Raw genomic sequence first — 16,934 nt, 5'->3', positions numbered from 1 at the left:
CTCAGCACCACATAAACAGAAAAAGTACGCTGTGGATCAAGTGATAGAGCACTAGCCTTGAGCTGAAGAGCTGAGGGACAGCGCCCAGGCCTAGAGTTCAAGCCCCACGACTGAACTCCCCCCCCCAAAAAAAAGTTCTAGAGTCACCATCCACTCTGCTCGAGCTCATATTTTCTTTTGTTGTATTTTGCTTCCCTTAATTTACCAAATTTTGAGCCATATCTCTGTTCTTCCCATACCACACAGGCTTGCTATTTTCCAACCTCGTGTAAGTGTCCTCCTGTTCAACTCCCACTGCACATTCCACAGCGAGGGGCTGCACGGAGGTCTTCCTCTTGAGGGTTGAGCTTGAGCGTGAGGAACATGCGGTCAACGCAACAATTAATTCCCAAGCAGAAACGTGCTCCAGAGTTCCAGAAAGGAACTCACAATTCCTGAACTGAAGTTTATCCTCTAAACTTGAGATGTTCCATTGCATCATCAGATTCCCCCACCCCCGCCATAATTTTAACTTTAAGTGTTGTCCCATTTAACAATCTCGATCTCTTCTTCTAAGACTCCATTCCAGGCCATTGATTATGCCTTTCAGGGAATTAGTCACACAGGTACTTCTGTGTGACCCAGTTGTGTGAAATGGCACATTTGCTAAGATCTCCTTGGACTGTCTTGAGATCCTCTAGAAGTAACACAGCGCAAAGGTCAACTTGATTTCGAAATGGGGCAGCCACATACAATGTAATCACTAAATGACACCATAGGACAATAGGGAAATGCTAGGTTATTTAATACCAATGTCCTTGCTGGTAGGTTATGTAAAAAATAAAGTTTGGCTTATGTCTTATAAATGAAATGCTGGTGGCTCATGCCTGTAATCCTAGCTACTTGAGAAGCTAAGAACAGGAGGATAGCTTGGGCAGAAAGACCCCTTCTCAACCTGTAGCCGAGAGTCATGTTATGTTCCTATCATCTTAAGCTAAGTGGTGAGATGAGATAGGGAAGGTCATGATTTCAGAACAGCCAGGAAAGAAAAATCTACAGACTCTCTTCTGAATAGAAAGAGGCTTGGCATGGCAGTGTGCACCTGCCATCCTAGCTACAACAGGAAGCCTACAACTAGAAGATGTGATCTAGGCACATGTCTGGACAGGAAGTGAGATGTATCTCAAAACTAACCAGTGCAAAAAGGGCTAGAGATGTGGTGAGCAGCAGAGTACCTCCCTAGCAAGTGTGGAATCCTTAGGTCAAATCTGAGTATTTGACTGAAATAACAGTCTTACAGTAAAAACAGATCAGTGGCTCTACACGTTTTTGCCATGACAATCTGGATAAATTAAGGGAGGATGTTTTGGGGACCCCATCATACATAAGGGAGAAAAACAATCACCACTTTCTGCAACTTTGATGTTAAGGTACGATGGAATTCTTTCCTTCTTTTTTTCTTTCCTTTTCTTTTCTTTTCTTTTACTTTCTATCTTTTATTTTTGGTGCTAGCCCTGGGGTTTGCTCTCCAGGCCTGAGTGCTGTGCCTGTGCCTCCTGGTGGTCAAAGCTAGTGCTCTACCCCTTGAACCATAGTGCCAATTCTGCCTTTTTCTAAAAGTAGTTTATTATAAGAAACTCCCAGACTTTCCTTCTCAGACAAGCTTTGAACTGTGATTCTCTGATCTCAGCCTCCTGTGTAGCTTGGATTACAGGCATGAGCCACTGATGCCCGGCTGGGAAGATTTCTTTACCTTGCCCCAAACTGTATCTCTTTCCCTCAAAGCCAGTTCAAGATCATTCGTGGCAATCTAAAGAATGGTCATAATACCAAAATGAGAAACATTTCAGAAAGCGAGGACAAATTTTATGTCTCTCCAGGTGGAAGTTAATTGAGAAGCACAGCAGTTAGTTACCAAGACTTAGTAATGGTGCTAATTGTAGGCCTTGAATAAGGCATCTAATTGGGTTAATGATGAATTCAGCCCAGCAAGAATATTTTCAGAACTTTTCTTTCCAAAGAACCCTCTGATATATACACATGTATTTTGTCTGCTTCCAAATATAGAAATGTACACATAAAGGAGATGGAGAATCCTTATGTATTTACAGAATCTAACAAGACCTTATTTCTGAGAAAAAGATCCAGTTAGGTTGGCAATAGATATCAAACAATGAAAATATTAAATTAAACAAATAGCACCCAGTGCCTTCAGAGAGTGGAGGGTGCTTTCTGGTAACCAGAGAGTCCCTTGTTTTAAGGCCACAGTGAGTGGTATGGTGGACTGATTGAATGTCCCAACATTTGGAGGTTGAAACTTCCCCTCCCAATAATCAATGGATCAGAAGATGGGTCTATAAGGATGTAATGAAGCTAATGTTACGAGGATGGGGCCCTAATATAAGAGGACTGTGACCTATTGGATTTTTCCTCTTCTTTTATAAGAAGGGGAAGAAAAAGACAGCTCTCCCCCTCTACTTGCCATGTGAAGGCATAACAAAAAAGCAGCTGCAAGGTAAGAAGAGAAGAACCTCACCAGAACCCATCTAAGCCATCTTGACCTTGATTTCCTGCCTCCAGAACTATGAAAAAGAAATTCTGTTATTTAAGCCTCACAGCCAACAGTCTTTTAAAAATGGGAACCTGAGCAGACTAATACTGGTGGGACATGCAAATTTGTAGCCCGAAGCTGGACAGAGCTTGAATTCTCTGCATAGTAAGGAGAGTAAGGTAGGCAATGGGCCCTGAAGGATGGATTGTGTGCTGTAGGAGAGGAGAGCAAAAGATCTCAGGCTGCTTTTGGTGGAAATCAAAGGTCAAGTACGGATTTACTCTACAGTGGGCCATAAGGCATGTGATGTAAAAAAATTAGAAGACCTTGTGTCTCTTATGAAGTTTTCAAATTGATCATTTACAAAATAAATGAGCTCGCTGCTGATGGCTCACACCTATAATCCTAGCTACTCAGGAGGATAAGATCTGAGGATTGAGGTTCAAAGCCAGCCTGGGCAGGAAAAGCCCATGGGACTCTTCAATAAAACCAGAAAACCAGAAGTGACGCTATGACTCAAGTGGTAGAGTGCTAGCCTTGAGCTGAAGAACTGAGGGACAGCGCCCAGGCCCAGAGTCAAGCTCCATGACAAAAAAAAAAAAAAAGAAAAAAAGATTCTGCAGCCATTGTTCTTAAGGCAAATGATGTAGGCTTAGACCTCTGAAGGCTTGGCCCAGCCTGTCACTACATCACCTAAACAGATAAGGGAAGGGGAATGGTTGCCACAGCCACTAATGCACACCAGAGAGACAGCCCTCCAGATAAACTCTGTGTCAGCCTTCGGGAGATTCTTTTTTTAAATTTTATTTTGTTGTAAAGATGCTGTACAGAGGAGTTATAGTTACATGAGTAAGGCAATGAGCACACTTCGTGTCAAGCACTGTTACCCCCTTCCCTTGCTGTTCTTTGGGAACATCTTAACTCCGTCAAGTCTGAAGCTCATTTTGAAGAATCAGAGGATTGTTTCTAATGTCTACTTTTCCATTATCTGTATCGCTTTGGGAAATGACCATTTTTCTTTCTTTTCTTCCTTCCTTCCTTCCTCTCTCCCTTTCTCCCTTCCTCCCTTCCTCCCTCCCTCCCTACCTCCTTTCCTTCCTTCCTTCCATCCTTCCTTCCTTCCTTCCTTCCTTCCTTCCTTCCTTCCTTCCTTCCTTCCTTCCTTCCTTCCCTCCCTCCTTCCTTCCCTCCCTCCCTCCTTCCTTCCTTCCTTCCCTCCGTCCTTCCTTCCTTCTCTCCTTCCTTCCTTCCCTCCCTTCCCCTTCCTCCCTCCCTTCTTCCCTTCCTCTTTCTTCCTCCCTCCCTCCCTCCCTCCCTCCCTCCCTCCCTCCCTCCCTCCCTCTCCCTCTCTCCCTCTCTCCCTCTCTCCCTCTCTCTCTCTTACTCTCTTTCTTTCTTTCTTTCTTTCTTTCTTTCTTTCTTTCTTTCTTTCTTTCTTTCTTTCTTTCTTTCTTTCTTTCTTTCTTTCTTTCTTTCTTTCTTTCTTTCTTTCTTTCTTTCTTAGCTTGAACTCTGAGCCTAGGTACTAGTACTAGGCAAGTACTCTTCCACTTGAGTCACAGTACCACTTCTGGATTTCTGGTGGTTTATTGGAGATAAGAGTCTCATGGACTTTTCATGCATGGGTTGGCTTTGAACCGTGTTTCTCAGATCTCAGCTTCTTTCCTTTTCTTTTTGTGCCAGTATTGGAGCTTGAACTCAGAGCCTGAGTGCTAGTTCTTAGCTTTTTCCTCTTAATGCTGGTTCTCTACAACTAGAGCCATACTCAACTTCCAGTTTTTTTGCTGGTCAGAGATAACAATCTGCCCAGGCTGGCTTTAAACCTTAATCCCCAGAACTCAGCCTCCTGACTAACTCAGATTAGAGGTGTGAACCATTGGTACCTGGCTGAGAAATGACAATTTTTCTATGCAACAAGTACTCCCTTAAAAAAAAAAAAGGTAATAACACTATTGCTGTTTCTCAAGATTGTTAGAATAAGTGATAGAATATATGGAAAATTATATTCCAAAGTGTATTGCTCAAAGTTTATTTATACTTTCAATTTTGAAATAATCATAAATTCATGTGAAGTTGCAAAGAGAAATCCCATGTACAGGTGACCAAGTTTCCCTCAATGGCTAATTTTATAGAACCATAGCACAAATTTGAAAGTAGGAAAGTACCATGCGATATTAGCACAGGTATAAAACTATATCTGCAGAGGATTTGTTCCATAAGCCCCTTTGGATACAAAAACCTGTGGATGATTAAGCCCTTAGCTTAGTATTTGCACATAGCCCGCAGGTGCCCTCCTGAGTACTTTAAATCACCTCTAGATTACTTAGAACTCCTAATACAGTGCAGATATTATGTAAGTAGTTGTAATGTCATACTATTTAGGTAAATGTTTAGAATAATATCTGTATGGGCTGGGAAGGTGGCTCAGTGGTAGAGTGCTTGCCTTGTATGCATGAGGCCCTGGGTTCGATTCCTTAGCACCACATAAGCAGAAAAAACAGCTGGAAGTGGCGCTGTGGCTCAGGTGGTAGAGTGCTAGCCTTGAGGTGAAGAGCTGAGTGACAGCACCTAGGCCCAGAGTTCAGGTCCCACGACCGGACTTCCCCCCTCAAAAAAGAAGAATATCTGTAGATGTGAAGTGCAGGTGCATTTTCCCAAATGTTTTTGGTCCATACTTGATCAATCCATAAATGTGGAACCCATGAGGACAAAGGGCCAACCATATACAGTCCTACGTTACTTTATCACCTATGTAGTGATGTAGCCTACCAAGAACTTCCCCATGTGACTCCTTTATAGCCACAGGCATGCCCTTCCCCTGACCACCATGCTGCCCTGGTAACCCTTAACTTGTTCTCCATCTCGTATATTTCCATTCCTCAAATGTCATATAAATAATCCTTTGAAATTAGATTTTGCACTCAGAAATATATCCTAAAGGCTCACACATTATTGAATTGTTTATTTCTTTCTTTTCATTGGTAGTAGCATTCTATTGTATTAAGGCCATTTAAGTTTGTAGTTTTCGGCAATTACCATAAAAGGTGTTTTGAAGAATCGTGAGTAAGTTTTCAGATGAACATACATTTCCATTTCTTCCCAGCAGTGCAGCTGCTGGGTGATGTTAGGTGTATATTTCAACTTTAAGACACTGCTGACGTATTTTCCATAGTAGCTGCATTGTTTTGTGTTCCCTCAGCCACCCATGAAATATGCATTTCCTCTGTATCCTCACCATCCATTGTCATCCATTTTTCAAAATCATTATTATTATTATTGTTGGTGCTACTGAGGCCTTCCCAACCATTCTGTGAGCTGCCCAATAGCTTTTAAAAAATTCCTGTTCTAGTGAAGTGAACCAGACCTATTTTCTGTTATTTTTATTCCCAAACTAATTAATACAGAGGGTGAATTGAAATGGATTATGAAATATATTTTTAATAGATTCTCCAGAGGTAGAGTGAGATATGGCAGCATAGACAGTAATTGTGTCTTCCATTCTAGCCCAACTTACCCCTCTTTGCTGGTCGTGGGTTAAAGTTCTCCTCAATGAGATATAAATGGATTTGGGTAGCCTTTAAGGCATATCCTTATACCTCCTTTGTATTTTGGGCATTCCTGCCTATTGGCCTACTTGTTAGAGTGTGTGGGCAGAGGATCTAGGGTTCTCCATTGTGAGCTCTCACACCAGTCTTGCAATTTCCCAAGTCTTATGGGATATAAAATAAACTACTTTGTCCATGCCTCCTTTGGTTTTTCTTTGTCTTTTAGTCAATTCTAATGTTTACTAAAGTGAACAAAAGGGGCTAGAGGCATGGTTCAAGTGGTAAAGCACCAGCCAAACAAGCAAGACATTAAAATGAGAGACAAGAGGTCACCTCACCCTAGGTACATCTTCATCTGACTGCTCATCTGCATCTTTGTGATAGTCTTGAAAATAAACTGGAAAATTCAAGTGCAGAGGTTCCCTGAGATTTGTGAACCATTCTAGCAAATGATGGAGCTCAAAGAGGAGGCAAGGACTATGGGAAGATCAACTTCATTGCTGGTCAGTCAGAAGTTCCAGAGGTTTGGGCTTGGAATTTGCATGTAAAGGGGTATAGTCCTGTGGATTTGCATCTTTAATCTGCAGGACAGGACTTTAAATTCAAACAGATAGTGTTGGAACTGAGTGAAGTTCAAGACCTGGTTGGTGGGGGAAAACATTCTCATGCATTTGGGCAACCAGGAGAGTTGTAAGAGTATACAGTAAAGGACTTTTCCTCTTACACACACATATATATATATATAAAAGAAGGTTCTATACATAAAGGACCAGCTGACATTCTCTTGCTTTACACAGATGTTTATACACAAAGTAAATCCTTTTGGTACTCGCAAATGAGAAACATGGTGAGCACAGAGTTGTCATTAAGACAGCACGCGGAAGAGAGGAAAGTGGAGGTGGATGTGAAAACTAAATCAAAACCAGATATCCCCTGGCTGGTGCAAGGCTAGCTCCTTACCATAATGTGGGATGATGGCCCAGGCCATGGCAGAAGCATAGATGCCACCGATCATCCAGAACATGCAGAGCCAGCTGAGATGCTCGCCCCGTTTCTCCCGGGCCAGCACTTCAGCAAAGTAGGAGAAGACTGTGGGAATGGCTCCTCCAATCCTGTGAGAGACACAGAGAACACATGAAGTTGGGATCTGGACAGTTTATGTGAGAAGCAAAGGGCAATCCAAAACAAACTACAGCGAAACATTCCTGTCACCACGCAGCATAGGAAAGAATGAGGCTCTTCTATCATTTTATAATTTTAATAGTGTAGTCTCAATGTTTAATATTAGGTGCCATTTTTCTCCTCCCTGCAAAAACCTCAAACCTACAATTAGTGAGTATGGTTAAATGGTGGTAATGGAGCCCTACTTGTGTGGTTCACAGTTTAGCTTGAGAGTCAAATGAGTTTTCTACTCAGGATAGTATGTTATTTATAAAAAGTTACAAGAATTGAGTGATGTAATTAGTGGTGGATCACATCTGTAATTCATTCTTGCAGGTTGACACTTGCAAGAATGTGGTTCAAAGCAGGAAGAAAAGTTCACAAAGCAAATGTGTCTCCAAAATAACTAGTAAAAACCAGGGCTGGAGACCAAGTTCAAGTGGTAGAGCACCAGTCTAGCAAGCAAACTAAGTAAGCATATGACCTTGAGTTCAAATTCCAGGACTGTAAAAAAAAAATATATATATATATATAATAAAATAAATAAAATAAAAATAAGTGAATATATAATATGGTGGTATCTACTGAATATTCTAACTAGCTCATTTAAAAAGAGAGAGACTGTACTATGTTCTGCCCATGAGGTAAGAACTTTGAACCTAGCTGCAAATACCCACAGGGGACCATCTGCAACCCGTACCCATTGCTACCCCAGCACAGCTGGTCCTGCAGCCCTGTCAGGCTAATACGTTGACAAACACACAATCAACAGGGCAACTTCTTAGATGGGCTCTGGTCTCATCCAATGAACACCACAGCTGAGTTTGTGCAAACACAAGGATATTGAGAAAATCATCTGGACACCATCAAGTATACACCAAGAGAATGGGCTATAATGCTTCCTTCCACTAGAGGTCAGAGATAACATATCCACTGAGTGACCTCTACTCAGGTGAGGAGTTCTGAAACAAGGGTCTAGAGAATCAAAATTCCGTTCATTCTAGGGAGGTGAGCTTTGGATTTCATCATAGCTTCAGCGAGATCTGTTCCAAACATATGTGAACTCTTAAATATGTCTATATATTTTTAAAATTTACAGCCACATAGCAGGTTAGAGAGAGAGCCTCTGGTGATATCATTGAAAGGTATCTTATTGCTTCATTTGTGTTAGATTTCTATAATATAAATCACATTACATTGAAATGTAAATGACATTTCAAACAAATTTGATGTCAAAGAGTAAAATGTGTTTACTCCATCGTGGAGCCTTCTGATAACTTAAAAGTATGTCAATCAACACTTCCTGAGTACTAAGACCACACAAGAGGCTGAGGATACTGGGATGGAAGGGCAGCTCCCAAAGAATTCCCGTGGACCTTCCACCTTAGTGTCTGTGGTCACCTCTTACCCAGATGTCCCAGTGGTCCTTATCATGGAGAGGGTTAACTTAACACTGGTCAGAGGACACTGTGAAATCCCATTGGTCATTCCTGGAGCTTCCAAAGTACCTATGTGTCTTTCAGGAAAAATGTAGCTGCTATCCTGATCATGGATAAAAATATCTGGACAGGAGGGAAGGCCAAAGGCTCTCCTGGCTTACAATAACTTGTTTTCTATAGTGAAGTATCCAGGGCAGAAAACAACTGCTACAATACAGCGCCAGAGTTAACTGATTTTAGGAAGTTTCCTACTGTTATTCTATCTAAATATTTTATGAGACAGGCTAATGCATCTCACTTTTTTTGTTGGTGATATTGTTTCTTGCATTAAGTTAGTTTCTGAAACAACATAAAGAGATTTTTTAAATGTGTCAATATAAGTTCTCACATGTCCACGTGTCAGTAGTTTTTCAATAAAGTTGAGTTTTCAACACCCTTCTGCTCCCTGCATCTGCCCCACCCTTGACAGTGTTTGGTGGCGCTTGGAGATAATTTTGGTTGGCATAACTCAGGGAGGAGCTAAAGGCATCACGTAGGTAGGGGCCAGGGAGAAGGCTAAACATCCTACAGTGGCTGGGATGGCTAAGACAGCAACCCACCTAAAAGAATCTTCTAGCCAAAATACAAAGACTGCTAAGAATGGGAGTCAGGTATCCATATTTTAAAATTCATAATGCAAGGCATAAAGTGCTTATCTTTTATATTTTATAATCCAGTAAATATGGAAAGCTTATGAATTATGTAATAGTGGATCTATTACATAATAACAGCTACTATTGAAATCTGCTTAGGTACATGCTGCTGTTTCAAGTTAATTGAAGGTTTGAACTCAGGGCCTCATGCTTACTAGAATGCTGCAATACCATTGAGCTGTATCACCAATGCTGCCATTCACTGGTTATTTTAAGGCTAGATTCTTGCTTCCTGTCCAGGGAGGTACCTTAGCTGTGATACACCTATTTTAGGCTCTCCATCATCACTGGGATGACAAAGTATGTGTCACTGCACCCAGTTTCCCTTTGTGAAGACAAAGCCTCTTCTGCCTGGGTTGGCCTGGTACCCCAGTCTTCCCAATCTCAGCTTCCTCTAGAGCTTGAGATGATAAACATATGCCAGTGAACCGGGGTATGGTGCCATGGGGCTTTCTGAATTTCTCTTCTCAAACCACCATTTTTCTGTTCTTAGACTCTGCAGTAGCTAAGATTATATGTAAGAGCCACCAGTAACCGATTCAAGTTAACTTTTGATGGACTAGTAATATAAATGGAGAGTCAAAACAAAGTGATTTATAAAGAATTTTTTTCAGTACCATATATTAATTCTATTTCATTAGCTGTCAAAATATTGTCAAATATTAATTATCCTTGATAAAAGGTGGTATGGAAGGATTAATCATTGAAATTTCATAACATAAAGGAAAATTATTCAGATTCAAAAATGATTTAAAAAGTGGCATTGAATATTGTATTTGGTACTTCAGAATTAAGGTAATAAATAATTTTAATGAAAGTAATACTAATTTTAATAAATAACAATTTTAAGTTTTTAACACCATTATTAAAGTTTTATATTAAAACAAAGCAAATTGGGATGTCCCCTTATATACACACAGGTACACATACACACACACACACACACTACCTATTGAAATACATCTGCAGTCTGTGTGTGACTGACTCACTGGTAGGTATCTGGTAAATTGTCACAGTTTATTTTTTTGTTTGGAAAGCCTGGACATTGTCCCTAAGCCTTTTTATGCTCAAAGCCAGCACTCTACAACTTGAGGCACAGTGCAACTTCCGGCTATTTTCTTTTTGCTTATGTGGTGCTGAGGAATCGAACCCAGGGCCTCAGGCATGCAAGGCAAGTGTTCTACCACTGAACTACCTTCCCAGCCCCTTCACAGTTTATTTTTTTAAATATTTTTGTGGTTTGAATTTTTTTCAGTAGTTACTATGTACGTGACTTTAAAATTTTCAACTTAAATGGAAAAAATGCATAAATATGTTCTACAGAATATTGTTGATGCCTCAAAATGTGTCCTTAAGGACACCAAAGACCTTGTTTGAAAAAACATGTTCAAGAAATTTGAGTAAAATATTCACAAAATATTAGTTTTAGAAAGCAGTAATTAATTTTGTCATGTGGCTTAGATGTATATAGAGCTTGATGAATCAGGAAACTTCTATAAATAGGTATTTGATTTTTTTCATTTACATCTCTAATAATTTACCTTTTCAAGTTGGGCATGTTATATCTGGGTTCTTTTATTTGAGAGGAGGCATACATGATAGTTGTGACGTATGGCCATTATGAATGAGTGGGTATGTACATATCACCCAATGTGGAAGAAGTAACTATATTGTCAAAAAAAAAAAAAAGATAATCCAGAGATTACCTGGTTTAGGATTGAATTTTTAACAAATAGTAAACACGACTTAAACAATAAATTAAATACAGGAAAACTAAAGTTAAAAAAAGTAAGTTTTAAGATTAAGGTCACAGTTTATATTTACATATTTTCCTCAATAATCTAAACGAAGTCATGAGTGGGATATTGTGTAGTGCAAAGGATGAGTCAGCTTCCAAGATGAAATTTCTCATCTGTTGGGAAATGTGAGACATAGTCAAATTAAATTAGCCCACTAGGCAATGGAGGACAGAGAAGATTAGTGTTTGTACAAAGCTGACCTAGGAGCTTGGTGGGTTCTGTTTGCTCTGCACCTCATGCTGGCTGCCCTAGCTTGAATAAATTTCCCAAAGCCTGGTCCCTCCCAGTCTTTGGAGCTTTTGGGAGGTGGTGGAAGTTGGTGGGAGGGATAATGATAATCGGGGAGTACATCCTTGAAGAGCACATTGGGAACTGAACCCTTTCTTTTTTCACTTCTCAGAGGACATGAGGTGAGCAGCGTGCCCTACCACAGCCTCCCTGCCATGATACAATGCCGAACCACAGGCCTAAAGCAAGAGAGCCAACAACCATGCATTTAGATCTCCAAAACTGTGGACCCAAAGAAACCTCTTTTCTTCTTAAGTTGACCATTTCGAGTATTTCATTACAGTAATGGAAAACTGCCACGTACACTGCCTGTTCAGGAAAAGGGAAGTTTAGAAGGAGGTAAAAGGCAAAAAAAAAAAAAAAAAAGAAAGAAAGAAAGAAAGAATAATTTCCTCAATATGGCTAGAGGTATGCCATAATGCTAGGGAGAAATTATGGAATGTCTAATGACTACTAGTACTGAGGTTGTTTTAATTCTCCAGTAGTATGTAACACAGAATAATTTTATTCTAGTTTATTTTTTTATGTGATTATCAAACAATCCTCTGCCTCCATATTTTATTACCCATCTTTATTGGGAAGTGGGACATTTTACATAACTACGGAGGAAGTTAGGTAGTGACTGTAAATCCACATGGCTTTTTACAGGTGATAAATACAGAACCAAATCCATCAAGATCCAACCTTGGCAGCTTTTATTAGGACAAGTATTATGAGCTTATACAAAGGATAGCGAGTGGTTTATTCTATGTCAGGAATCACAATTACAAATAACTTGCACGAAAAATATCCTTTATTACTCAGAATCAACAGAAAGAAGGGAAGACATTGAGCTGTCAGGAGAATTACATGGCAATTCAGAATCAATTCATTGTGTGTTAATGAATTGATTGGAGCCAGAAATAAGAAATCAAAGTAGCAGCCCAAAGGTGGACCATTTTTTAAAAATCACCATCTGTTTTAGGAGCGCAAACAGGCTATCACAACTCCTGAGGACATTGTGCTGAGCTGAGACAAAAGAGCACAGGCTAACCATTTCTGGACAGGTCGGGTTGGTAGAGAAACCAAGGGTGCTGCATTAATTGCAAGGCCCAGAAACCATCAGGAGAAGCACACTCACTAGGAATGGAACTCACCAATGAGTCAAGGACAGGACATTTTCTCTGCCCACTGGTAATGCTAAAGGACCTATGATTTGGGTGGCACTGGTTCTTAATTTCCAAAGTTACAATAAAAATATTCCTTGATACAGGAAGCAGTTAATGCCCCCAATATTATGTCAAGTGTAAGCAGAATAATTGGTAGAAACCTTCAGCTATTTAAAAACTATTGATCTGTAAATGTATTGCTCTGTAAACATAATTTGCTCCTATTTTCCCTCCCTCTTTTCCTTCCTTCCTTCCTTCCTTCCTTCCTTCCTTCCTTCCTTCCTTCCTTCCTTCCTTCCTTCCTTCCTCCCTTGCTCCTTCCTTCCTTCTTTTCCAGCTTCATTCTTTCCCTCCTTCTTTCTGTACTAGAGTTGAACCCAGGGCCTCATACACACTAGGCAAATGCTCTTGTTCTCTTGTTTTGTACTTTTGTGGATGAGCTACCTCTTTATCACATATATTTATCTATTTACTACATTTTTATTAGGATATGGTCATTGTACAAAGGGGCTCCACTGTGATGTTTTCATATATGCATACAATGTGTCTCAATCAAATTCACCCCTCCTACTATTTTCCTCCATTCTCTCTCCCTGTTATAAAAACAATTTCAACAGACTTCATTGTTCTGTTTTCACACATGTGTATAAAATACTTCTTTAGATGCATTCGCCCTCCCATAGTGTTGCCCAGACAGGGGGATGGCCATTTCATGTCAGGTAATGAGTACATTACTTTTTTTGGACAATGTCATTCCTTCCTTCTCTTTCCCCCAGTTTCCCCCCACCATCCCTGCCCACAAGTTATATAGGTCATTTCCCACATAGTATATGCTGAATAGAGCATGGTTGCATTTTTTCACCCTTTATCCCTCCTTTTCTGTGTCCCTGCTTTGCTCCCCTTAAAAAACCCAAACAACAAAAACAACAACAACTCCAATCCCCTCTACTTTTGTTCTCATCTCTCCACCGTTTCTCACCTCAACAGAAACTATTTTATACTCCTTTCATTCATAGTCACACTCCAGCCCTCCACTTGTAGTTTACTTCTAACGTAGGGTCTTGCTAACTGCCCAGGCCAGCCTCAAACTCTTGATCCTCCAGCCTTCACTTCCTGAGCAGCTGGAGCTACAGATGCACACTACCAAATCTGAACAGAAATTTCATTTTAATTCCCGTTGCTCTTCTGTTTTCCTCCTGACCTTCATGCTTAGCAATGCCAGGTCCTCAGTGAGCAGTTCCTGATTCTGATACTGCCTGGCATCCAAAGCATTATCATTCCCATAATTAACAGTGACTGGAAACAAATAATTTAATTCTGGGACAGATGAAAATGAATCAGTGGTGCCAAGTCCATTTCCCATCTTTCTAATTTGCTGTAACTAAAGAGGGAGGGATGTGTCTGCTCTTGGTGTAAGATTCACTTAGGAAAGTGAAAGACAAAGGAGTAATTGGTGAGGACCTGTGCTTCATTCCCACACAGCACTGGTATCCCTGACAAGGAAATCTGTGTTTGCATGGAATAAATACTTAAAGTCACCCAGAATGAATAAGGCAGCTGGACATTCATGTTTCATAGAAGACATTCTCATGACTTGATGAGTTAGGAGAAAAGTCACAAAGCTGAGTGTGCTGGAGCACACTTGTAATCTCAGCATTTGGGGAACTGAGGCAGGAAGATCACATGCTTAAGACCTTGCTATGACAGACAAACACAAAGACCTTGCTATGACAGACAAACACAAAGAACCCCCCACAAACAAATGAAAAGGAAAGCATATTTGGAAACAATGAAATTCAGGGAAATCTCAATCTAAAACAAGCCCCAAATAAGCCCTTCTTCCAGGCCCCTTTGTGCAGAACTGGGAAGATGGTGCAGGGCTACCAAGAGAGCTTTATTAGCAGAGCAACTAGATGAGCTATAGCAAAAACACCAACAAGACATCCAAGCCTTGGTTCCACAATGTTCAGGTTGTTTTATTTTAGTTGTTGTTTTTTACTATGGAGTTGCAAGTTAAGAGAATTTAAATAAAATGTAACTCCTAGCTGAGTCATTTCTGATTCTAAACCACAAATAGAAGGGCTGGACAACCTAGAACTTTTCCATGTGCTAAAATTCTTTGTGAGTGGAATGGAGGGGCAGGTGCTCTCCTGGAGTAAGTATCTGTCAGCCACTCGGCAAGTCTCTTGATGCTGTGTTCCAGAACAGTGGAGTTCAGCACAATGGAGCCAGTAGCTCAGTTCCTGGTCCACTTGAGACACACCTGAGCTAAAATATCACTGGCCACTGATTTCCAAAAGACTTTATGCTATTTGGTGGGCCACAGTGACATTTTGTGTCTCTTGGAATTAATGTCAGTTTGGAGCCAGTGTCCAGTAAGCTCTGAGAGGCCTGATTTACTTCCCTTGAAGCACCATCATCCTGGTTAAAAGGCTTTTGATCCCTTTAGGGAAGGCTGGAAAAATATTAACAGAATCATCTTTTTTGGCAGTGTAGTGGCATTCTTTCTCATGGGGATGTGATCTCCCTCTCATTCAAAGGGTTCTGAGTCTGTAAAGTGGCTCTGGCTTGGGAATTGACGGAGGGGTCATGCTTTTCTGGTTTTGACTCATTAGTTTTCAATCACTTGATCTGAATCTACAGAGTTCAAGTAGGAGTTTGCTAGGCTTCCTATTTCACTTCCAGGAGCATCATAGAAAACCAGCCGGGGCCGCAGGTCTGCAGGCTCAGGCTTCTCACTGCTGTCTTTTACTAGCCTATCTTCTCCCAGGCCATTAAACATCACAGGTGCCCTTTCTAGCCAGAGATTCCAAATCCTTGGATCTATTAACCATGGGTTGAAAATTTTCTAAAAAGTTGTCCATAATTGCAAATGTACAGCCTTTTTTAAAATCATTATCTCCTTATAAATGATATGATTGTTATTTACAACCTACAGAGTAAGTAGAGTTCTCTCTCATAACTTAAAACCTTAGCAGTTATATAATATTAGGTATTGGAAATAATCTAGAGATGATTTAAAGCATAGGAGAGGATGTGTGCACATCATGTGTAAATATTAGGCTATCTGCATAAAGGACTTGAATATCTCTAGACTTTGTCTCCATGTGGTGTCCTGGAACCAATGCCCCACAGATTCCAAGGGCCAATTGTATCAACACAACAGGCATTTCCAGCCCTTTGGAATTGACAGGCTAGTGGAAGAGAGAAAGAAACAGGCAGACATGTGGTAGGAGTCACCACTGAGGTGCTCTTAGGGGTGGCAAGAGCAAGGATTTATTATATTCACAAACTGCTTTCTTAAATGGCAACTCCTTACAGGTGGATCCATTGCAACAATGAGAGTATAAGAGGTTATATCAAAAAACGAACTTTACAACTTTGGCCCGGGGCAGGGGGTGAGGGTGGGATGGGGGTGGGGTGGGGGGGTGTGAGGGTGGGGGGTGGGGGGGAGGATGGGAAGAGATGGGAAGGGATGGGAAGGGAAAACAAAGGAAGAGGCAACAATGCTTGATAAGAAATGTACTCATTACCTTGCCCATGTAATTGTAACCCCTCTGTATGGTATTTTTACAATAAAAAAAATAAATGGCAACTCCTTTGTACAACTACTTAAAGATAATAATAATTGGGCTGGGAAGGTGGCTCAGTGGTAGAGCGCTTGCCTCGCATGCCTGAGGCCCTGGGTTCGATTCCTCAGCACCACATAAGTAAAAAGAAAAAAGCCGGAAGTGGCGCTGTGGCTCAAGTGGTAGAGAGCTAGCCTTGAGCTGAAGAGCTGAGGGACAGTGCCCAGGCCCAGAGTTCAGGCCCCATGACCGGACCCAAAAAAAAAAAGATAATAATAATTGATAAATAACTTCAAAATTATAAAAAGAAAGAAATTTCAAAGGCAGAAGGAGAGCAAATGTATGGGGTTGTTGGAGGTTTGAGAACTACAGGCCCACAAAGAAACATCATATCATATCTTTCCTTCACTGTTCAGTGCTCAGTTTAAAAATTGCATCTGATGTGGGTGGAAGGAACTGATTAAATATGTAGGTATAGCATGATCTTTTGTTTAAGATCTCTAGCTTGAGTATTCGAATTTCTGGCTTCAGTTGTAATAATGTTGAAATGGGTCTGGGCTCAAGGCTGGTGCTCTATCACTTGAACCACAGCTCTAATTACCACTCTTGGTTAGTTAATTGGGGATAGAAGTCCTACAGACTTTCCTGCTATGAATGTTATCCTCAGATCTCAGCCTTCTGAATAGCTAGAATTATAGGTATAAACCACCTGCACCCAGCTCAATTTTTAAAATATAATGTCTAGCAATACCTTGAAAAAATT

The 16,934-nt window shown here is 40.6% G+C and overlaps 1 protein-coding gene across 1 annotated transcript in view; it reads right to left on the bottom strand.

Annotated features, from left to right (window-relative positions):
- The window catches only part of LOC138833018 (synaptic vesicle glycoprotein 2C), a 144,412-nt gene that overhangs the window by 63,064 nt on the left and 64,414 nt on the right, over positions 1-16,934 (bottom strand). The window contains exon 4 of the mRNA XM_070031375.1: positions 7,036-7,187. Coding sequence (XP_069887476.1) covers positions 7,036-7,187 — 152 coding nt within the window. The remainder of the gene's footprint in view (positions 1-7,035; positions 7,188-16,934) is intronic.

Source organism: Dipodomys merriami, unplaced genomic scaffold (assembly GCF_024711535.1).
Source record: "Dipodomys merriami isolate MVZ:Mamm:240054 unplaced genomic scaffold, mDipMer1.0.p SCAF_20, whole genome shotgun sequence".
Classification (NCBI taxonomy): Eukaryota; Metazoa; Chordata; class Mammalia; order Rodentia; family Heteromyidae; genus Dipodomys; species Dipodomys merriami.
Note: the sequence above shows the minus strand (reverse complement) of the source record. Positions and strands in the feature narration are given on the sequence as shown.